Source organism: Rhinoderma darwinii, chromosome 3 (assembly GCF_050947455.1).
Source record: "Rhinoderma darwinii isolate aRhiDar2 chromosome 3, aRhiDar2.hap1, whole genome shotgun sequence".
Lineage (NCBI taxonomy): Eukaryota > Metazoa > Chordata > Amphibia > Anura > Rhinodermatidae > Rhinoderma > Rhinoderma darwinii.
The window spans coordinates 260470021-260491560 of NC_134689.1; the positions used below are offsets into that span (position 1 = coordinate 260470021).

At 40.9% G+C, this 21540-nt stretch overlaps 1 protein-coding gene across 3 annotated transcripts in view; it reads right to left on the reverse strand.

Moving 5' to 3' along the window:
- Window positions 1–21540, reverse strand: part of MAN2C1 (mannosidase alpha class 2C member 1) — a 51197-nt gene that overhangs the window by 13608 nt on the left and 16049 nt on the right. For all 3 annotated transcript variants that reach the window (XM_075857865.1, XM_075857864.1, XM_075857863.1), the window contains exons 8-17: window positions 20241–20351; window positions 17489–17581; window positions 16319–16435; window positions 15801–15896; window positions 15334–15479; window positions 7837–7960; window positions 4613–4734; window positions 3363–3448; window positions 2922–3083; window positions 798–880 (exon numbers count right to left, since the gene is read on the reverse strand). In XM_075857865.1, coding sequence (XP_075713980.1) covers window positions 798–880; window positions 2922–3083; window positions 3363–3448; window positions 4613–4734; window positions 7837–7960; window positions 15334–15479; window positions 15801–15896; window positions 16319–16435; window positions 17489–17581; window positions 20241–20351 — 1140 coding nt within the window. The remainder of the gene's footprint in view (window positions 1–797; window positions 881–2921; window positions 3084–3362; window positions 3449–4612; window positions 4735–7836; window positions 7961–15333; window positions 15480–15800; window positions 15897–16318; window positions 16436–17488; window positions 17582–20240; window positions 20352–21540) is intronic.

Genomic DNA, 21540 nt, shown 5'->3' on the forward strand with positions numbered 1-21540 from the left:
ACAGGATCAAAATAAAATTATGCTTTCTTACAAAAACAGCCCCCCCTTCTCACATGCTGTGTGTTGTATTGAAGGACTGCCTTATTTACTTCAATGGAACCGAGCTGCAATAGCAGACACAACCTGTGATCAGGTGTGGTGAGGTTTCTGAAAGAAAACAGTCATGTTTTTCTAATCCAGTAAATCCCATTTAAAAGGGATTAGGCCTAATGTTTCTTTAAAGGTAAAATATATCTCAAAATGACAATACATAATGTTGAAGCAAGCTCTGAGGACCACCAATTGAAAGCAGTAGCACATACCCTTCATATATATATATATATACACACACACACACATACACACTGTTTACTATAATAAAGAATTAAGTACATGCTGGTAATATGAAAACTGTCAAAGCAGGTCTTGAATACATTATATTTATGCCATCCAAGATGATACATTACCTACCACGATTCAACAAGCCACATTTATTTGACCACATATATTTATGTTGTGTTGAGGGTGCATGCCACAGTCTCATTCTGACTGGTCTAAAGGCCTGGTCAATACCCCCTGTGCTCAGTTATACTAGTCTGTGTTGTATGGTGGCTTACCATTGTGTAGGTTTGTAGTAATCAGTCACCATATCTATATAGCGCTCTCTATATATACACACCTATTATATTGTATAAAGGGATGTAGATGCTTTTGTGCTGGTAAAATTGTAAAAGAGAAATGCAACCTTAATTGTCAAGATCCATATACACACATTCATTGCTGTCTGGGCATGTTTAATCTACTGGATCAGAACCTACCTGCATGACCACTATGACAGGTGAAACAGGACTCATTCCTTCAGTCAACACAGCATAGCCCATACTGGGCACTTTCACTAGTCCTTAAAAAATACAGGATAGAAAAGTCAATATGACACAAGAATAATAACATGGTTACCACAGGGGGCTAGTGGAGACTATAGGTTTCATATGTAACATGGAATGCTGCTACCTTGTAGTTTGGATCCCAAAAGTGATCCTTAATTTTGGTATAAAAGCTCCATGTAATAGCGGGCCACCTCTTTCAGAACCCTAGGAGAGACAGCGGCTTTACAGAAATGTGACACGCTAGCACGTGGAATCGCCGCAAAAAAACAACAAAAACTTTCTGACTGTACAAAATATAATTTACAGGTTAAATGTGTCCTAGATGTTCAATATCAGTAACATAAAATGAAAAATACATCTATGGCCAGTTTTAGATTGCGGGAAATGTATGAAATAATTTTGTGTATAGCAATCTAATTTGTTAGTGCAGAGAACGCTAGCGGACAGACATATCTGTGCCACTTTACATACATTGTGTGCCACAGAAAACAAAATACCATGTAGCTTATTAGAAACCGTGGCACATTAATTGCTACTAAAGTTTGCCATTACTTAAAGGGGTTTTCCTATGAGGGACATTTATGACACATCCACAGGATAGGTCATAAATGTCAGATAGATGTGGGTCCCACTTCTGGGACCCGCACCTATCTCTAGAATGGGGTCCCCTAAACCCCGTTCTAGCTCTTTGTTTTGTGCTCACGCTGACTCCCGACCACTTACAGATTACATGGTCGGGAGTTACGGAAACAGCGTAATTCGGTGAGTTACGCTTTTTCTTTATGTCCCATAGTAGTGAATGACAGTTACGGAAGCAGCGTAGCTACAATGGTTCCGTAACTAGCATTCAGTTCTATGGGGCTTACGGAAACAGCGTAGCTCAGCTGTTTCCGTAACCGATCTGATATTAATGACCTATTCTAAGCATAGGATATCAATATAAAACGCCTTTACTACGGAGCTGGGCCGCCTTTTGCGCCTATAACAGCCTCCACTCTTTCCAAAAAATGTTGTAGTGTTTCTGTAGAAATTTGTGCCCATTCATCAAAAATAGAACTTTTGAGGTCAGGGACTTATGTTGGATGAAAAGCTCTGGCTCCCAATTGGCATTTAAATTCATCCCAAAAGTGTTCCATGGGCTTGACGTCAGGGCTCTGTGCCGGCCATTTGACTTCCTCCAACCAAACCATGTATTTATGGCCCTCGTTTTGTGCACAGGTGAAAATGTGATTCAGAATTCGAGAGAACACGTTTCCACTGCTCCGGGGTCCAGTGGCGGTGTGCTTTACACATGTGCATGGTAGTCTTAGGCTTGTGTGCAGCGGCTAGACCATGGAAACCCACTTTATAACACTCTTAAAGCACAGTTCAAGTGCTGTTGTCCCTTTCACGGGCAGTTTGGATCTTTGTAGTGAGTAATGCAACAGAGGATATACAATTTCTATGTGTCAGACACTTCAGCACTCAGCGGCCCTGCTCTGCGAGTCTGCGTGGTTTACCACTTTGAGCTGTTGCTACTCCTTGACGCGTCCACATTACAATCATAGCACATATAGTTGACCAGGGTAGATCTAGCGATCAGAAATTTAATGAACTGACTTGTGGCAAAGGTGGCATACTACGACAATGTCAAGTTTAAAGTTACTGAGCTCTGAGTACAACCCATACTACTAGCAATGTTTGCCTATTGAGATTGCATGGCTGTGTGCTTGACTTTATGCATCTGTTTGCAATGGGTGTGGCTGAAACACCGGAGCTCAATAATTGGGAGGGGTTTTCATATACTTTTGGCCATATAGTGTATGTACCATGCCGTTAGGTATGCATGTAGCACTGTATGGTGAGAGAAGCATGTTGTAACATATCAAATAGATCTTACAAGTGTGAGCATCATGGCCAAGGACAAGAAATTGCAAATTTCTCTTGCCTCTCTAAATTTTGCAGATGAGGGCAAAATTAATCTGTCAGAGTTTAACTTGTGTTGCATGGGCCACAACTCAGCAGCCCTACACTGGATATAGCATACACAAACTGTACTAAATGTGAGAAACTTACCCAAACACTGCTCCGCTGGTCCTGGTATAGAAATAACCTCTGTGCGCTCCCAAGGCAACGTGTTTATTACTGAGAACGACTGACTTGCCGCAGGCTGGGATGGAGTCTTTAGAAGGGACTGCATTGCTTCACTGAGAAGTTTGGCTCCATCTGTTCGGATTTCTATCATACAAAAAAAAAAAGATCAGTGTTGAAAAAAAAAAAAAAAGAGATGATTTTAACCATAGGGGTTTATTATTTATTATGAACATTACTTAAACTTTATTCATCTGTTAACTATAACAACCACTATCATGAAAAAGACGAAGAGGCTCATCCCTGTTACAGACAACCATCAACAGCAGCTGGAACCTGGTTTAGGGTCTAGAAGCTCCATATCCGGAAAACATGACACCCGAACAAAAACACAAACAGTTTATGGGTTGAAATAAATGGTCTTACCTTCATAGTATCTCAAAGCATCTTCAACCACCAGCTCGATACAGCTACCTGGTAGCACATCATGGAACTGATTCAAAAGCAATAACCTTGACCAGGAGTGAAAAAAAAACCAGCCTCACATCAGCACTGCCATATTACACAAAATCATTAATACATGGTAAGAAAAAACACCACCAAACATAGTAGTGTCAGTGGATGAAATTCTAAGGACTATTTTCTATATACACCATTTAGCCATAAGAGAAGAGAATAATTCGAACATGCGAAAGTAGTAAAAGACAGCACTTCAATATCATGCTTTTCAGGCCACATTCGACGTTTCGGGCTAAAATGTCACCCTATGCCCCTAGCTTATATATAGGGGCCTGTTGCCATTCAGGTTAAATTCCCTAGCGGCAGCAGCGTCCTTCAGGAGGATAATGCAGCCTGCCACACTACAAATTGTTCAGGAATAGTTTGAGAAACACGGCAAATAGTTTAAGGTGTTGACTCGTCCTCCAAAATTCCCAGATCACAATCTGATCGAACATCTGTGGGGTGTGCTGAAAAAAATAATTCCGATTCAGAGGCCCAACCTCGTAACTTACAGGATTTAAAGGTTTGCAGCTAAAGTCTTTGTGGCAGACACCACGGGACACCCTCAGAGGTCTTGTGGAGTCCATGCCGCAGAGCTGTTTTGGCGGCACGAGGGGACCTACACAACATTAGTCAGCTGGTTTTAATGTTATGGCTGAGCATTGTGTATATCATTGTCAGAACAGAAGATTTCCCTCAGTATTACAGGACACCGTTTTTACTTTCATTTAAAAAAAATGAGGTCCAAATCCCACGTGATTCCTTTAGTCTCTGGGAGGTACAACTGTGTGGGGGAGGAGCAGACTCTATACAGCAAAGTGAAGCCTTTGCTCAGGTCTGGTTTAGGATTTACTACTACAAAGAAGAGTTTTCTTTTAGGCCTGGTTCACACATGACTGTTCAGCCTCAGTTTAAACCTGCGTTTTGATATATAATGAAATACGGGAGTGGAATTTTATTTGACATATTTGGTTTAAAAATTGTGGCTGCCATTAGAATTAAGTTTAGTGTTCTGTAGTGTAAAAAAAACTAAATAAGGTAAAAGTATTATAGGAGTAAATATAACAATAGGTTGTTAATGTGCTGGAAGGTGTCGTGTAGAGGAATTTCAGGACCAAATATCCGCAGCAATGATTTAATGGCAGGTATGGATGGAGAATAAAGTGTGACTGCACCTCCAGAGATGTTGAAGCCGATCACTTGGGTAAATGAAACTCTTGTCCTGAGCCAGAGTAACAGAGCTGAGGAATTCCACATCATGCAGTAACTGCTCACATTGTCTGTTCCCTTTCTTGATCTAAATAGCAAATGAGCAGAAACCAATATACATATTAGTATTACATTTCTTAGATTACCTTTTCGCTAATGCATTGTTCCAAGCAGAATCATTGGACGTGCTCCAGGACTCAAAAGTCTAAGAGTGAAAGAGCGTTTCTAAACCTAAAGCCAACAGCTTAAAAGTAGCTTTAACCCCTTAATGACCGGGCCTGAAAAGACCTTAATGACCAGCTAAATTTTTCTGTTTTTGCCTCTCTGCGCTTCTGCAGCCATAACTTTTTTATTTTTTCACTGACGTGGCTGTATGAGGCCTTGTTTTATGCGAGAGAAATAGTATTTTTTTTTCCCCACAGTTTGGGGGTAAAAAAATTTTTTTTTTACAGCGCGAATATAGGAAAAAGCGATTCTCGGAATAGTTTTTTTGGTTTATTTTTCATCCCGTTCACGTTTCACGCTAAATAACCCATTAGATTAATTCTTTAGGTTATTACGGTCGTGTAGATACCTAATATGCGTAGGTTTTTTGTTTTTATTTAGTGTAGGGGCAATAAAATGTATTTAATGCAAAATAAAGACTCTTTTTGGGACTTTTTTCATTTATTTATTTGTTTTATTTATTTATTTTAATCCCATCAAGGGATAACTTTATTTGTAACTTTATTTTTTACTTGTAATGTATTAGCATACTCCAGTATGCTAATACATTACACTGTGTCACTATGACACAGGCTGCTGATCGGGCAGCACATAGTGTGCCCGAACAGCAGGCACACGGAACAGACAGCCCTGGGGTCCTTTGTAGGTCCCCAGGGCTGACTGCAGAGGGATTCCCGGGTGTTTGAGCGCATCACTGGAATCCCGGTGATGCAATCAAAGAGGGGAATTCCCTTTGATCATGCCGCGGTCACGGACCGCGGTAATCAAAGGGTTAAACAGCTGGGGTCCGAATGTTTGCCGACCCCAGCTGTGTTCAGGAGGCTGCTCTAACATCAGGAGCTGTTAGTAACAGCTCCTGCTTAGAGTATGAGTGCTCACACGAGCGCTCATCAGCCTGATCTGCAGCGACGCGAAAAGACGTCTCTGTAGATTAAGCACCCGCACCGCCTGACGTCAAAAGACAGTGGGCGGTCGGGAAGGTGTTAAGGCCAAATGCACACGTTGCGGAATTTAGTGCAGAAAATTAGAATCAAAACCGCAGTTAAACGCAGCTAATTCCGCAAATAAAATCCGTACCAATAGTGCGTTTTTTGATGTGTTTTTTAAATTTTGACGTGGAAATAGGTGCGGTTTAATGCTTCAGATTTTGGTGCGCTATTTTTATAACTAGTCAGATACAATTTGCATGCAGAAACGCAAGCTAAATTGACATGCTGCGGATTTAAAATTCTGCACCGCTGCTCATTTTACGTGCAGAAACAAAATCGGCACCGTGTAGATGAGATTTCTTGATATCTCATTACTTTGCTGGTACTGTATTACTCTGTAGATATGATGCACGAAAATCCTCATGGCAAATCCGCATGTAATACGCATCGCAGGGAAGCACGATGCATCGAAATATCGATACAATTTCGATGCCGTACACACTCAGGCGGTTTAATACCGTCAATTTGTGTATTTCGATACAAAGCTGTGCAGTTGCACAGCTTAGTATTGTAACACATGAATATAGTTAGAGCGGGGCTACGGGTGTGTAATACAGCCATTGCCCCGCTCCTGACAAGCGTGCGCACACAGTCAGTATGAGGTGATAAGGCTGGCGCTGCACTAACAAGCGCCAGCACTGAAGACATAGAACATGGTGGGCGCACTGCAAACCCCCCCCCCCCCCCCATGTTCTGTCTTCATTGCCGGCGCTCATTAGTGCAGCGCCGGCCGCATTACATCATGCTAATCGCTGATCTCCGACGTTATTCCCCTGTATGCTGCGATCAGAGTTGACTGCAGCATTCAAGGGGAAAATGAGAAGGGGGATGCCCCTGGGATTGCGTCACAGAGAGCCCCTGTGATGCAATCGAGGGACATAGCATCTATGGGCAGACAGCCCAGGGTCCATTGAAGGACCCCAGGGCTGTCGGACCATATTTCCTGTTGTTGGGGCATACTTCGGTATTTCCTAATACCTGCCTGTAGTATCTGTACACAAGCTAATGTACTGGCATTTAAAAAAAAAAAAAAATAAAGTCATGCTAAATAAAAAATGTAAAAGAAAAATAAAAACACATTTTTTTTTACAATAAACATTAAAATAAAAAAGTCTCAATACATAAAATACACATATTCGCTATCGTCGTGACCATAATAAATTTATAGCGTCATTTATGATGTGTACACGGTTAAAAAATAAGATATAAACTGCTTTCTTTCACTTACTGATGCGAGGCACGAGGTATTATGAATTTAGCACCTCCATGTGCCTTACATTAATAGTAATTAACCCCATCATGTACTTCACACATTAACCCAATGTTGTCCATTATGACTGAGAAACATGTTGGGGTTAAAGCAAAGCACCTCGAGGTTCAAAATTAATCAAACCACGCGCCTGTCATCAGAAAATTGAAGTTTTTTTTTTAAATTATGATTACATTTTCTTTTTTATTACAGTTTGCAAAGTATCGTTTTGGTATCGAGAATCGTAATACTACAAAAAGTATCGGGATCGAAGTCCAAATTCTGGTATTGTGTCAACCCGAACGCATTGTGTGCATTTGGCCTTAGGGGAAAAATTAAAACAAAAAGATACTTAACCATATGTTGCAATTCTTGCCACTGTCCTCGTAATATAGTCACAGGACCCCTCATCCATGCATGCACATGCTCTGTACACACATGTACAGAACAAAGATTGTGAGGTCACATTTCATGCCGCAGCTACAAATTTTGGACAGAGGTGAGCGGTGGGTGCAATTTTAATGATTCATTAGCACTAAGCTAGACACCCTACCTGCAGAGCACATTAAAATAAAGGATTACCACTGACCAGAGCTTGCCATCTAAAGTATGAACAAGAACACGGCTGTTTGTAGTTTAATCTAATGATTTAAAGGTTGTGAAAAAAAATAAAAATCAAACAATGAACAGTCAATGTACCAACAAAATTCACATGAAGAATAGTTACCTGGGCTTGTGTTGTATACGTTCCATTGTGCAGCTCAAGGAAGAGTTCTCCAACCCAGGAGCAGAGGCGAGAAGTGTCGGCTTCCAAAGCGGAAAAAAAACGATCAGGAGTAGACAGGTGAACTCTGTTGTATGAAAACGAGAGATGGCCACTTAGGTAGAGAGTAAAAAACATGAATTACAGTACTAAAGTATCCCGAACGTTTCTGGAGATTCCGAACACATTTAGCACAGATTTGAGTTACCAGTTTATGGTGTTTTTATTGCATATCCTTTTTTATTAGGATATGTTTAAAGGAAAATGTAATACAAACAGTGCAATGACCCATTAAATACTTATCCAGAATAATCAAGTAGGTAATTAGGCAGAATTGAGAAATGTTGACCCCTTGCTTGAAGCTATCCAGGGTTTCTCTATCCAGCCTAACCACTTAATTTCTACGTTTTAGAGCAAACTATTAAACAATGTACCTAGTAAACCTAATTTTATTTCTTCCTTGGAGTAAAACCTCTGCGCCACGTTTTTTCCCCATGAAGTTAAGCAAATATTGAAACGGACACATGGTTTTTCGAGATCCGCCGAGATTTTTCGAGCATCGCTTCCGTTAGAATTACCATTGATTTCAAATGGTAATTCTTTTTTTTCAGATGTTTTTCTTTTTGCCTCCGTTCGCTAGGTTTGTCAAAAAAACGGAAAACTAGAGAACTGAGGAAAAAGGAAAGCATCTGAAAAAAAAGAATTACCATTGAAATCAATGGTAATTCTAATGGAAGTGATGCGGTTAGGAAAACACCAGTTCCCTTAAAGGACGAGTGTCGCAAAAAAAAAATTTTTTATATCAATTTGCTTTTAGTGTTTTATTAAAAAAAAAATTATTTATTTGTGTGTTTGTGTTTTACTTTTTTTTATCTTTTCACTTTTTCTTGTCTATGGGGGCTGCCATTTTTTTTTCCATCTCTGTATGTGTCGATTAACGACACATACAGACATGGAATACGGCACATACAGCCCCATAGTGAATGCGAACTGGACCCGTTCCATCCACTATGCTGTACGCCGTCTGTGTGGGAACGGCGCATGCGCCGCTCCCACACAGTCCAAATTGAAGGTCTTCGGCCGAGTGACTTCCGGCGCCATTTTCTTGTGGACCGGAAGCCGCGGCCGGACAGTAAGATTACTACTTCCGGTCGCGGCTTCCGGACTTGTGCACTTGGAGCGGAGGGCGCAGACGGACCGGAGGGAGCAGCAGCTGGAGAAGGTAAGTTATTTCTGTGTATGTACGTCTTTTAGTGTGTGATTACTACTGTATGTAAACCTACTACACTGTGTGTTAGCTCAAAAAATGGCGACACACAGTGTAGGAGGTTTGACCGTTCAATCCCCTTCTTTCTCCTGGCACTAGCCAGGATAAAGGAGGGGGGATTCTGTGAGCTCACTAGAGCGAGTGAGTTTTCGCAAATTTTGCAGCATAAAGCAATGTGGTTGCTTTACCACATGCCAATACTGCAATTTTGGGAATTGCTCCATCTAGTGACCAGCACTGGGAAATGTTATAAATTATAATCTAATTTATAATATTTCCTGACTCGTGAAAAAATACAAAAATTAGAACAATGTTTAATCACTTATACACTAACTGTTTAACTAAATTTTTTTCTAGCGACACATTACCTTTAAAGAGAACCTTTCACCTCCCCATACATGTGCAGCTGAGTGCAGCATGTAATGTGGAGGGCTGCACAAACGTTGGGGCACTTTACATTTTTTTTCTACCTCCCTCCCTTATTTAGATATTGGTGCTGTTATATTTGGCGCCCGATATTTAAATAACCCCCTGAACAGTCAAAGGGGCGTGTACTGGCAAGGGGGCGTGTGCGATTGCAGAGTGTGCGCGATTGCAGTCTTTTCACCCGAACAGACAAGTGGTCAGTGCTACAGACAGAGCTGTGGAGAGGAGAGCGCGCATGAGCGCTCTCATCTCTTCTGAGAGATCAGCGCTTACACTGTTCGTAGCAGAGACACGCCCCCTTGCCAGTTCGGCAGACAATACAAGACTGATGTCTTGCAAGAGCTGAAGGGATGAGAGTGCGCTTGTGCGCTCTCCTCTTCACAGCTCTGTCCGTAGCACTGACACGTCCCCTTGCCTGTTTGGGTGAAAAGACTGCAATCGCACACTCTCTCTCCTGATGTGGCACAATCCATATCTGATTGGACAGTGTCACAGCCATAGTAACACGCCCCCTTGCCAGTACATGCCCCGTTGATTGTTCAGGGGGTTATTTAAATATCTGGCGACAAATATAACAGCACCGATATCTAAATAACGGAGGGAGAAAAAAAATGTCAAGTGCCCCAGGGTTGGTGCACTTAGCTGCACATGTATGGGGAGGTGAAAGGTTCTCTTTAAGGTCGCTATGACAACCCGTCTAGCTTCTGGGCGGTTGTTCTTTTGCTTGGAGCCCATCTCTTTTCTCTGTCTTTCTGCCAACCTGCTGTGGGCTTGTATTTATACCCGTCTCTTCCCATCTGTCTCTGCGTGTGAACCTTCCCGATTCCTGGTTCTTGATCAAGCTCCTGACTGCTCCTGCATTTCTGATTTCTGGACCTCGTGAATACTGACCTCGGCTTGTCTCTCGTTAATCCTCTGCCTACCGATTCTAATTAACCGCTCCTGACTGGTTTTGAGCGTGGCTTATCTCATTACCTGTACTCAGTTTCTGGACTTTCAGTTAACCTTCCGGCTGTGCGGTTTCCAGCTCAGGTTTGGCTGCACTGCACCTCTTTTCCAAAACTATACTCTGCAAGGACAACCTGGGTTCCAAGCAGCAAAGTTCATCTCACCTTCCAGTCAGCTCTGGCAAACACCTTAGAGTCGCCTTAGATTCTGTCGACCAGAGTGGTTACGGATTAGAGGTTGCAGGTTTACGTGCACGCTCTCTCCCAGCAGGCTCCAGCAGCCTTGAGGTATCGCTCCACTTGCATTTACATAACAGATGCTTTCCGTTTGGACTCTCGTTAATCCCTTCCTCTGATGGAAGAGAGCTAAACGTACTATAACGGTAGTGTGAACTTAGCCTTACTAGATGGTATCGCTCCCCTGATATTGTTGATAAAACATTTCCAGTTCCGCCTGATGTTTACAAGAGATGTGGCCACTGCCCAGGTGCTCACATGGTGAGAGTGCCACATAATTTTCTGCTTTTGGAAAACAGTGGAAACCCAAATAAATTATATATGCTCCCCCACACTTTCCCTAACACCCAACTTAGTCATATTGAAACTACCTTCTAAAGATTGTAACCCATCTAAGTATAATTTAGTCTGTTTATCATGGTTGAATAGTTACTAGTTCGTTGGCTTAATAAGGAGCCACCAGAAATCCTGATGCAGATTAATAAAAAATTTATTAAATCTTCCGTCTTAAAGAATTGTCTAGTTCAAAAATTTGCTGGCCCGTAAGCCCCATGGGATGACATGAAACCGCCACCCCGCCAATCTGTTTTGCATTTACTATCGTTGTAGGCTAGGTTACATCAGATTTTAATGTGCAGTGTATTTAGCCCCTTGGCATAACTGTACGTGACCGCCGCCAATTGTAAGTATGTAGCGCACATACAGGCTGAGCGCTCTCCGTGCTCAGCTAGAGTCGACTGTATGTTATAGGTGACACCCCACTGCAACGAGCAGAATCGAAGAGAACTTTGATTCCGCCCGTTTCACCACTTGGATGCCGCGGTCAACTAAGTTGTTAAAATAAGGGGAGGCCCCCTCCGTGTGATTGTGGGGTGCCGATGGTTGTTATGGCAGCCTGCGGGACTAATGAAGGCCCCAGGTCTGCCATCTTTGTACTCCTATGAAGCCCTGTCTCCAGCAGGGCTTCATAGGAGACTGTCAGTATAGCGATATGCTGCATTAGTATTGCAGTATATCATGCAAGCGATCTAACGTATGCTGGCTCAAGTTCCCTAGGGGGACTTATAAAAAAAAAAAGTTAAATATAGTTATGTTTATATAGTATAGTTTTAATGTACAAAAAAATATATATATTAAAAGTATAAAAAAACAAAAAAACTTTTCCCATTCGTTTCCTAATGTTAGTTAGTTAGTCCGGTGGAAAAAAAGACACATGTCCATCAAGTTCAACCAAGGGATGGGAAAGGAAAGGGAAAAATTTCTACACATAGCAGCTAATATTTTTTTGTTCTAGGAAATTATCTAACCCTTTTTTAAAGCCATCTACTGTCCCTGCTCTGACAGCTCCTGCGGTGACTATTCCATAGATTCACCGTTCTCACAGTAAAGAAGGCTTGTCGCCTCTGCAGGTTGAACCTTTTTTTTCTCTTGACGGAGGGAGTGCCCCCTTGTTTTTAGTGGGGGTTTTACATGGAACAGGATTCCACCATATTTTTTGTATGTGCCATTAATATATTTATATAAGTTAATCATGTCCCCCCTTAGTCGTCTTTTTTCAAGGCTAAATAGGTTGAATTCTTTTAATCTTTCCTCCTAACTTAGATTCTCCATGCCCCTTATTAGCTTCATTGCTCTTCTTGGTATTTTTTCCAACTCCAGGGCATCCTTTCTATGAACTGGAGCCCAGAACTGAACTGCATATTCTAGATGAGACCTCACTAATGCTTTGTAAAGTGGTAATATTACATCCCTGTCCCGCGAGTCCATGCCTCTTTTGATACACGACAATATCTTGCTGGCCTTTGAAGCAGCTGAGTGACATTGCATGCTGTTATTGAGTTTATGATTTACAAGTACACCCAGATCCTTCTCAACAAGTGACTCCCCAAGTGTAGCTCCCCCTAGGACATATGATGCATGCAGGTTGTTCGTACCCAGATGCATAACTTTACATTTATCTACATTAAATTTAATTTGCCAACTAGATGCCCAAACACTTAGTTTGTTTAAATCCGCTTGCAATTCACGAACATCTTCCATAGACTGAACATTACTACATAGATTGGCATCTGCAAAAATAGAAATATAAATAAATAAAAGTTGAATAATAGTGGTCCCAGCACTGAACCCTGGGGTACACGACTTATAACCGGGGACCATTCAGAGTAGGAATCATTGACCACAACTCTCTGCATACGGTCCTTGAGCCAATTCTCAATCCAATTACAAACTATACTATTTAAACCTATAGTCCTTAATTTACCCATTAGACGTCTATGAGGGACAGTGTCAAATGCCTTTGCAAAGTCCAAAAACACTATATCCACAGCGGCCCCTCTGTCTAGGCTTCTGCTCACCTCTTCATAAAAACAAATCAGGTTAGTTTCACAACTTCTGTCCTTAGTAAAACCGTGCTGGCTGTCACTTATAATGCTATTTATTGTCACATAATCCTGTATATAGTCCCTCAATAGCCCCTCAAACATTTTCTCCACGATGGATGTTCAACTTACTGGTCTATAATTACCCAGGGAAGACCTAGAGCCCTTTTTGAAACTAGGCACCACATTTGCCCTGTGCCAGTCCCTTGGCACTATACCAGTCACTAGAGAATCTCTAAATATTATGAAGAGGGGGACAGAAATAACTGAACTAAGCTCCTTAAGAACTCTAGGGTGTAACCCATCTGGTCCCGGGGCCTTGTGTACATTTATTTTATTTTATTTAGCTTGGACCATATCTATATTCATCCAATTTAATATATCAGTTGATATACTGACAGCACTGGCACCGGCTACATCAGCCGCTCTTTCTTCTGTTGTATATACAGAGCTAAAGAACCCATTTAGTAAGTCTGCCTTCTCTTGATCCCCTGTGACCAACGCCCCATTACCACTATTTAGGGGTCCCACATGTTCAGACCTTGGCTTTTTTGCATTTATATACTTGAAGAGTTTTTTGGGAATTGTTTTACTATCCTTGGCCACCTGCCTTTCATTTTGTATTTTTGCTAATTTTATTACAATTTTACAGAATTTATTACGCTCTTTATAATTTAAAAAGGCTACAGATGTACCCTCAGATTTGTGTTTTTTAAATGCCCTTTTTTTGTCATGTATTGCCCCTTGTTACCTATAGGAATACATTTTGCACTATAATTACCCAAAGTAGATTTGAAAATCTCCCATTTATCATTTGTCCCATTATTTGACATTAGTTCTTCCCAGTCTATATCCTGAATTGCAGCCCTCATCCTGGGGAAATTGGCCTTCTTAAAATTGTGTTTTTGCCCTCCCAGCCTGCATTTGTTTTTTACAGTATATATAAAATGTAACTATATTATGATCACTGTTACCGAGGTTTTCACGAACATTGACATTCCCAACAAGATCTGCATTATTAGAAATGACCAGATCCAACAGAGCTTCACCTCTAGTCGGGTCTTCCACAAATGGGCCCATAAAATTTTCCTGCAACAGGTTGAGGAAATGTCTCCCCTTTGCAGTTGAAGCCGAACCATGACATCAATTAATATCCCGGTAATGAAAATGTCCCATTATTACTACAGTACCCCCCCTGTGCAGCCCGCTCCATTTGTTTATATATTTGACCTTCTATCTCCTTAGTTATATTGCGCTGCACTATTGATTCCATAGTTAAAACGGAAACCTGCCGGAATGGTGACGAACGGAAACCATTAGCAAGGTTTCCGTCACCATTAATATCAATGGTGATGGAAACGGAAGCTGTGGTTTCAGTTTGACTTTCCGTTGCGGGGTTCATCCGACGGAACCCCGGGACGGAAAGCCAACGCTGATGTGAACCGACCCGAACATGTTCTTTTTACCGCACAATGTACGATCTAAATAAGAAACCCAGAAAACAAAGGTGGAATCGCTGTTTTTTTCCTCCATTCCATCTCACGCTGAATTTTTTTTCAGTTTCCCAGTAGATTATATGGCACATTAAATAATGCTGTGAAAAACGACAACTTGTCTCGCAAAAAAAACATACCCTCATATGTCACGGATAAAGATAAAATTGATTTTGAGAGGCGGGGAGGAAAGAAATCTAAAATGAAAATCTAAAAAATGTCTGTCTCCAAGGGGTTAATGACTAAGAGTTACTCCTTCTAGGGAAGTCACATGATCACAATATATCCTTGTAAGCTTTATCATCTGTCACTTTGATTTCTGCATATATGGTGTTCAAACTTGTTTGGTAAAAATTTTTTTATTTCTTTTCATTGTTTGATTAATTATATTTTTTGATCTCTTGCTGGGAAATCCTACAATCCTGTTATCACCAACGGAAGGGGCAAACGAGTCTCAATTTCTCCTGCAGCCAAATAAATCCTTACATGACACCTATTAAAAATCAGTAGGGCTACTGTGTAAAGCACGGATGAGCCAGGTCCTCCAGAGGGAGACACGGTCTTTGCAGGTCCCCCCCCCCTCTATAAAATGCCTAGACCCCAATATGACATATGGATAAGTGTTGTATAAAGAAGACAACTATTTTACTATTATGTAATGTTACAGCACAACACACAGGTCCACATGTCACAGAAACCATTTTACTGACCTGGGCAAACCGTCTGTATCCTTCATCCGTCTAAGTCTTCCCAACATATTCTCGGTTGGACCTCCACCACCATCACCGTACCCATAGAGCATAATACCACAGTTGACACGACCCTTGTCCCTGTTGTTCCTCACGGTTTTAAGTGTCTGAATAATCATATGGTAAAGCAACACATATTGTAGAAAAGACTTAAGACAAAATTAAAATGTATATCCACTAAAGTATAGATACTGAAACAAACTCCTGTTTCTGACGCAAGTGCACAAAGCTATTATTCAGTTGTGCCCCGTTTTAGAATTAGGTAGTTTTTGTTAATACACTAGCCAAATTAAAAAACTAATATATATATATATATATATATATATATATATATATATATAGACACACATGTACACACACACACACACACACACACACACTTTATATTACTGGATACAAAACTGAAAGATACCGATGTAGCCGCTCACCTCTTCCACTGTACCCTTCATCCCGTAAGAGTCCCCTGGAGGAAAATGAGCAAGGACTTTTGAGCCATCAATGCCTACCCAGTGGAAAGTATGATGCTGCATAAAAATACAGATACCATATGTATGCAAACATAAGACTGTTTATACCCTATATGAAATACTAGTTTTCATCATGGCTGTGCTCACTCACTGTAAAGATATCTGACTACCAGAATTGCGGACATCTGAAATACTAATGGGCATTGCTGCAAGGGCACTGAAACGATCAAATCTAAAGTGCATGTGCACTACAGTCTCATTTATTTATATAGAAGCACCATACTATGTAAAGCTATGCTATGTGCTGTCCAGAAAGTGGAGATTCACTTTGAATATCTTTCTAAATAATAAGCAATATAAATACAGAGAAATGGAAAGATATATGAAGGTATATATGTAGCCAACCGTTACACGAATAGAAAATATCTGATTAATTGATATACAGTTATAGCTCACGCATTTGTCTTCAGATAACTTACAGGAAAAGAATTCACCAGGCTCCAACTTAATTTCTGAGTGAGGAAGCGGTGAATCCCACAGCCATTCATCAACTGTGGCAGCTGAGCGGAATATCCAAAGGTGTCTGGCAGCCAAAACTGGAGGGATGAGGAAATGTAGTATTATTTTATAAGAAAACAATGTCAGCCATTTGAAAACGTTGGAATGAAAGAAAATAATAAAAAAACATGATGAAGTTATAAAGCAGTCAATAAAGAGGCTCTGTCACCACATTATAAGTGCCCTATCCCCTATATAAGGAGATCAGCGCTATAATGTAGGTGACAGCAGTGCTTTTTATTTAGAAAAACTATCTATTTTTACCACGTTAGGAGCGATTTTAGCTTTATGCTAATGAGTTTCTTAATGCCCAAGTGGGCGTGTTTTTACTTTAGACCAAGTGGGCGTCGGAGAGAAGTGTATGACGCTGACCAATCAGTGACCAATCAGCGTCATACACTTCTCTCCATTCATTTACACTGCAGATAGCGATATCGCTATGTGCAGCCACATAAACACGCTATAACGTTACTGCAGTGTCCTGACAATGAATATACATTACCTCCAGCCAGGACGTAATGTGTATTCAGAATCCTGACAATTCGGAATTTTTTCTGGGAGATTTCCAGCACGGCAAACGTAATCTCGTTAGATTACGCTGTAAACTGTCATTTAAAATGAGATTGCGTTTGCCTTGCTGGAATCTCACAGAAAAGATTCAGAAGTGTCAGGATTCTGAATACACATCATGTCCAGGCTGGTAGTGATGTATATTCATTATCAGGACACTGCAGTAATGTTAGTCTTTGTGTATGTGTCTGCACATAGCGATATAGCTATATCGCTATCTGCAGTGTAAATGAATGGAGAGAAGGGCATGACGCTGATTGGTCACTGATTGGTCAGCGTCATACACTCCTCTGTACAACGCTCACTTGCTCGAAGGTAAAAACACGCCCACTTGGGCATTAAGAAGCTAATTAGCATAAAGCTAAAAATCGTTCATAAAGTGGTAAAAATAGATTGTTTTTCTAAATAAAAAGCACTGCTGTCACCTATATTATAGCGCTGATCTCCTTATATAGGAGATAGGGCACTTATAATGTGGTGACAGCCTCTTTAAATTCATGGTCATTTTCTGTTATATTTACCTCAGAACACATGCTGCCAAATTCTTCTTGAAAGAAGAGCTGACCGTGCAGGAACTGGCGCACCATGGATTCGCCACTGGGAAGGTTTCCATCCTTAAAGAAGAATACATTTTAGTGTTTCCTCCAAATACAGTAAAAGGGAAAAAAAAAATACCTCAAGGTGCTACTTAGTGAGCACAAATACAAAAAAAATATCACCATGTAAAAATTTGGAGACCAGAAAATAAACTAAATTTGAAAAGAAGGAAGGAACAAGTATTGGGCTAGGTTTGTGGCTTATGTTTGAAGAATGTCGCTGAAGGTATGGCCCAGGCTTACGCAGCTATATGCGTTATACAGTTCCATTGGTCTGCCATTGTTTACATTTATTGCGGGATCGCCTTGTATTGAAAAGCATAGTCGACTACACTTTCGCTATTCAGAATAAAAATATATGCCAAAAGGCCACTTTTCCAACACCTAGCCATGCAGTCTGTCTTTACAAACACTTGTGAATGAATGGGTCGTTCTAAAGATCTCACTTAATTCCAGAGTGGTACTGTAATAGGATGTCACCATTGTAACAAGTCAGTTTGTGAAATTTCTTCCCTCCAATTACAACTGTGAGTTGTGGTATTATTGCAAAGTGGAAGCTTTTAGCAACCACAGCAACTCAGCCACGAAGTGTGAGACCACGTATAGTTTAAGAGAAGCGTCGCCGAGTGAAAAGTCACCAACACTCTGCTGACTCAATAACTGCATAGTTCCAAACCTCCTCTGGCATTAAGATCCGCACAAAAAACGGTTTCATGGCATGGGTTTCCATGGGTAAGTAGCTGCGTGCAAACCTTACATCACCAAGCACAGCGCCAAGTGTTGGATGGACTGGTGTAAAGCACGCCGCCACTGGACTCTGGAGAAGTAGAAACATGTTCTGTGGAGTAACGGATAGTTGTCCAATGGACGAGTCTCAGTTTGGCGAAAGCTAGAAGATGCAGCTCAGGTTTAGTACTCCAAACCTGCCCACATAAAAAAATGGACGTTTCGGGGATAGTTAGTAAAGTGAATTACAAGTTATAGAGAGGAGTCTAGTTGAGAAGTCCAGTGGCATCGGGAGCAAGTCGAGGAAATAAACCTTGCACAATGTGAAATCTTGCACCCGACGCCACTCCCAGGCTCATCGTGGTCAATTTCTAAGTTACTTTACTAGCTATTCCTGGAACAGCGTTTATAATGTGGGCAGGTTCAAAACACTAAACCCCAGCTGCGTGATGGTGGTTTAGTGGCTCCAAACCTACTGACAGGCTGCCTGTTAGGCTCTTATCCCGAATTTCTATCCTTTAGTTCACCAGACTCTTCAAGCATTTCATGTAAAAATATAATAATTGATTCTATAAATAACTAATTTATGCTACAGTTTGTAATGAATATATTTTTCCATAAAAGAAAGGGCTAAAAAAAAAAATGCATTTGTTTACTCTTGATGATCTCAGTTCCAGGATCAATCGCTTATACAGCAAAAGTCCAGACTGATCTGATGTAGCGTTTACGGCTAGTTGCTTGTTAGGCAAGTGCGGAGCAACATTCTTGTATAAATTATTAATAGACCCGGATTGTAGGATTAAATGTTTCAGAGCTATCTCAGGGTTGAATAGGGTCCACACCCTTCCCCCTCCACCACCCTGTACATTCCTACGCCAATTGGTTGCTAAAGGCAATGTATGTGTTTTTTCATTGATTATCAAATTTTGTATATGTCAATTTGGATGTGGTAAATGTTCTGCTTTATGTGTCGATATCCTCGATATTGGGTTTATAAAGCGGGGATGGTTCTTTGCATGTTTCTGCCGGTTGAAATACAGGCGGTACAGAACATGCTAATATTTGCGTGAGACACATCGATGGCCTTATTGCTTTGTGTCATTGTATTTTTCCTATATGGATTTAACTCTGGTCAAATATTTTAGTAGAATATTATTAAAAGCTATATTTTAGGTTTGACATATTCAGTGATACTAAAAAAGTTCAGACTGCTAGCGATTTTATCTCCCTGATTAATTTTGCCATATACATTAGATAACCGCGGCCAAATGATTGTTCAGCTGACAGCCATCTTCAGTGAATAGATAATATTATTACCCTAAACTCCACTTGGTCAAACATACATGTTACTTCACAGACCTTATTCACATGAACGTATGTCACATCCGCATATTGTCCATTCACATTCCTGACCGCACACTGACCAATGCAGTTCAATGGGGCTATTCACACATACGTGTTTTTTCATAGAGCGAGCATCCATTGCGTGAAACTTACTACATGCCCCATTTTGGTCAGTTTGTGCGGATCAGACTTGCGCATTGAAGTCTATAGGTGCGCGGAAAAGAACGGACAGCAGACGGACGACATCCGTGTGCGGTGCGTTTTTTCCGCATCAAGAAATACAGAGAAAAAAAAGAAACAGTAAGACCAAGAATTGCTCAAAGAGGAGAAACACAGACTAGAAATACGGCTGACACACACAAACCACACTGACGCAACACGGACAGTCATGTGCATGAAAAACTGCCCTTTTTTTGCGGGCACGAATCGGACATACTCATATGAATAAGGCTTTCGGGTAAAGGAAGATAGTCAGCAGATTCCACAAAAATTGTCACGATCTGCTGATCAATATATATGTATAGTCAGCATCAGATACTATAAAATCACGTGTGGTTTTGTCATAACTTCAGGGTACAGAGAATCAGCACATAATGCATGGCCTTACCATTTCCACCCATGTACCACCAACGGGTATGAATTGGCCAAGTTTCACAAACTCTTTAATCTGTGAATATAATCCAGGATACCACGTTTTTACCCAATCCAGTTGCTGGGCCTGTAAAGATGAACATTAATGGATTAGCCGCATGCATTTTTATTTATAGCTAAACGTGGCTATAAACACAGCTCAACACATGTACTTGTGCTACAGGGCCATAAAAGCCCCCTTTCAGGTATCCCGGGATTTCCCACACTGAACAGTTTATCATCTCAAAATATTTGATATTAGATAGAGGTAAAACATTTTTTGAATCATTACTGCATTTATTCCAACGTTCTCTTGAGATAAGCTGCTGTCAGAGGTGTCCGGTGTGTCTTATTCCCCCTCCACATTGTGTACACATGCACGCTTTGTGTGCATGTGAATGGGGGTCCGGGAGGAATACCGGTCGATCGAACAAGCGTTGGTCTGACAGCTATCTACGGTATATACATGGCCACCTTTAGCAAACAAGCATTTAAACCATTGTCCGAGTGCTAACAATGCGGTGTCAGATTTCCAATAAAAGAAATCTCCGAGCCGTGCGAACAGCCCGAAGCAACAACACTCTGCAGTGTTTCCTGTATCTCTCATATATTATAACAGACAGGTCCTCGTAATGCAGAGAACAATGAATCTAAGGGAATAGATTCCCCTTTGGTCAAACGTTGACTAAATGGACATGCCATCAATTTATGTAACGAGAAAACCCCTTTATTAACTGGTTGAAATGTCAGAGAATTGTGAAATTTGTGTATTTACTCAACAGTGGAAAGCAGTATGGATCCCCTGCGCCCCGTGTGCTTGGTTCTGTGCTCACTTGGTGCGCTACTCTTAGAACTATAACATATGCACAAATAGGGATCAAAGGCACCGAGATTCTTATAAAACGTTTAGGCTGTATGCACATCACGTTTTTCCCTACATTTAAATGTATACGCGGGAAAAGTTCCAGACATATGCGTTAAACATAGTTTATGATGGATGCCTTAACAATGGCATCCGTCACCATAGATTTTAATGGCATATGTTAAACTTATACCATCACAGTCTATGGCTGTTAGGCACCCATTCAACGCATACATCTCCCATAGACAAATAGTATCGGTTTGATGTATTTGTTATGAAAGGCTATTGAAAAGCCCACGACGTATACGTTAAATGTACACCTGTGACGTATGCCATACAGAGGAATAAGTAACCCAAAGACTCGCATGTTAAAAAAATTATATATATACCATGCAGTATTTGTTTTTTTTGCAGG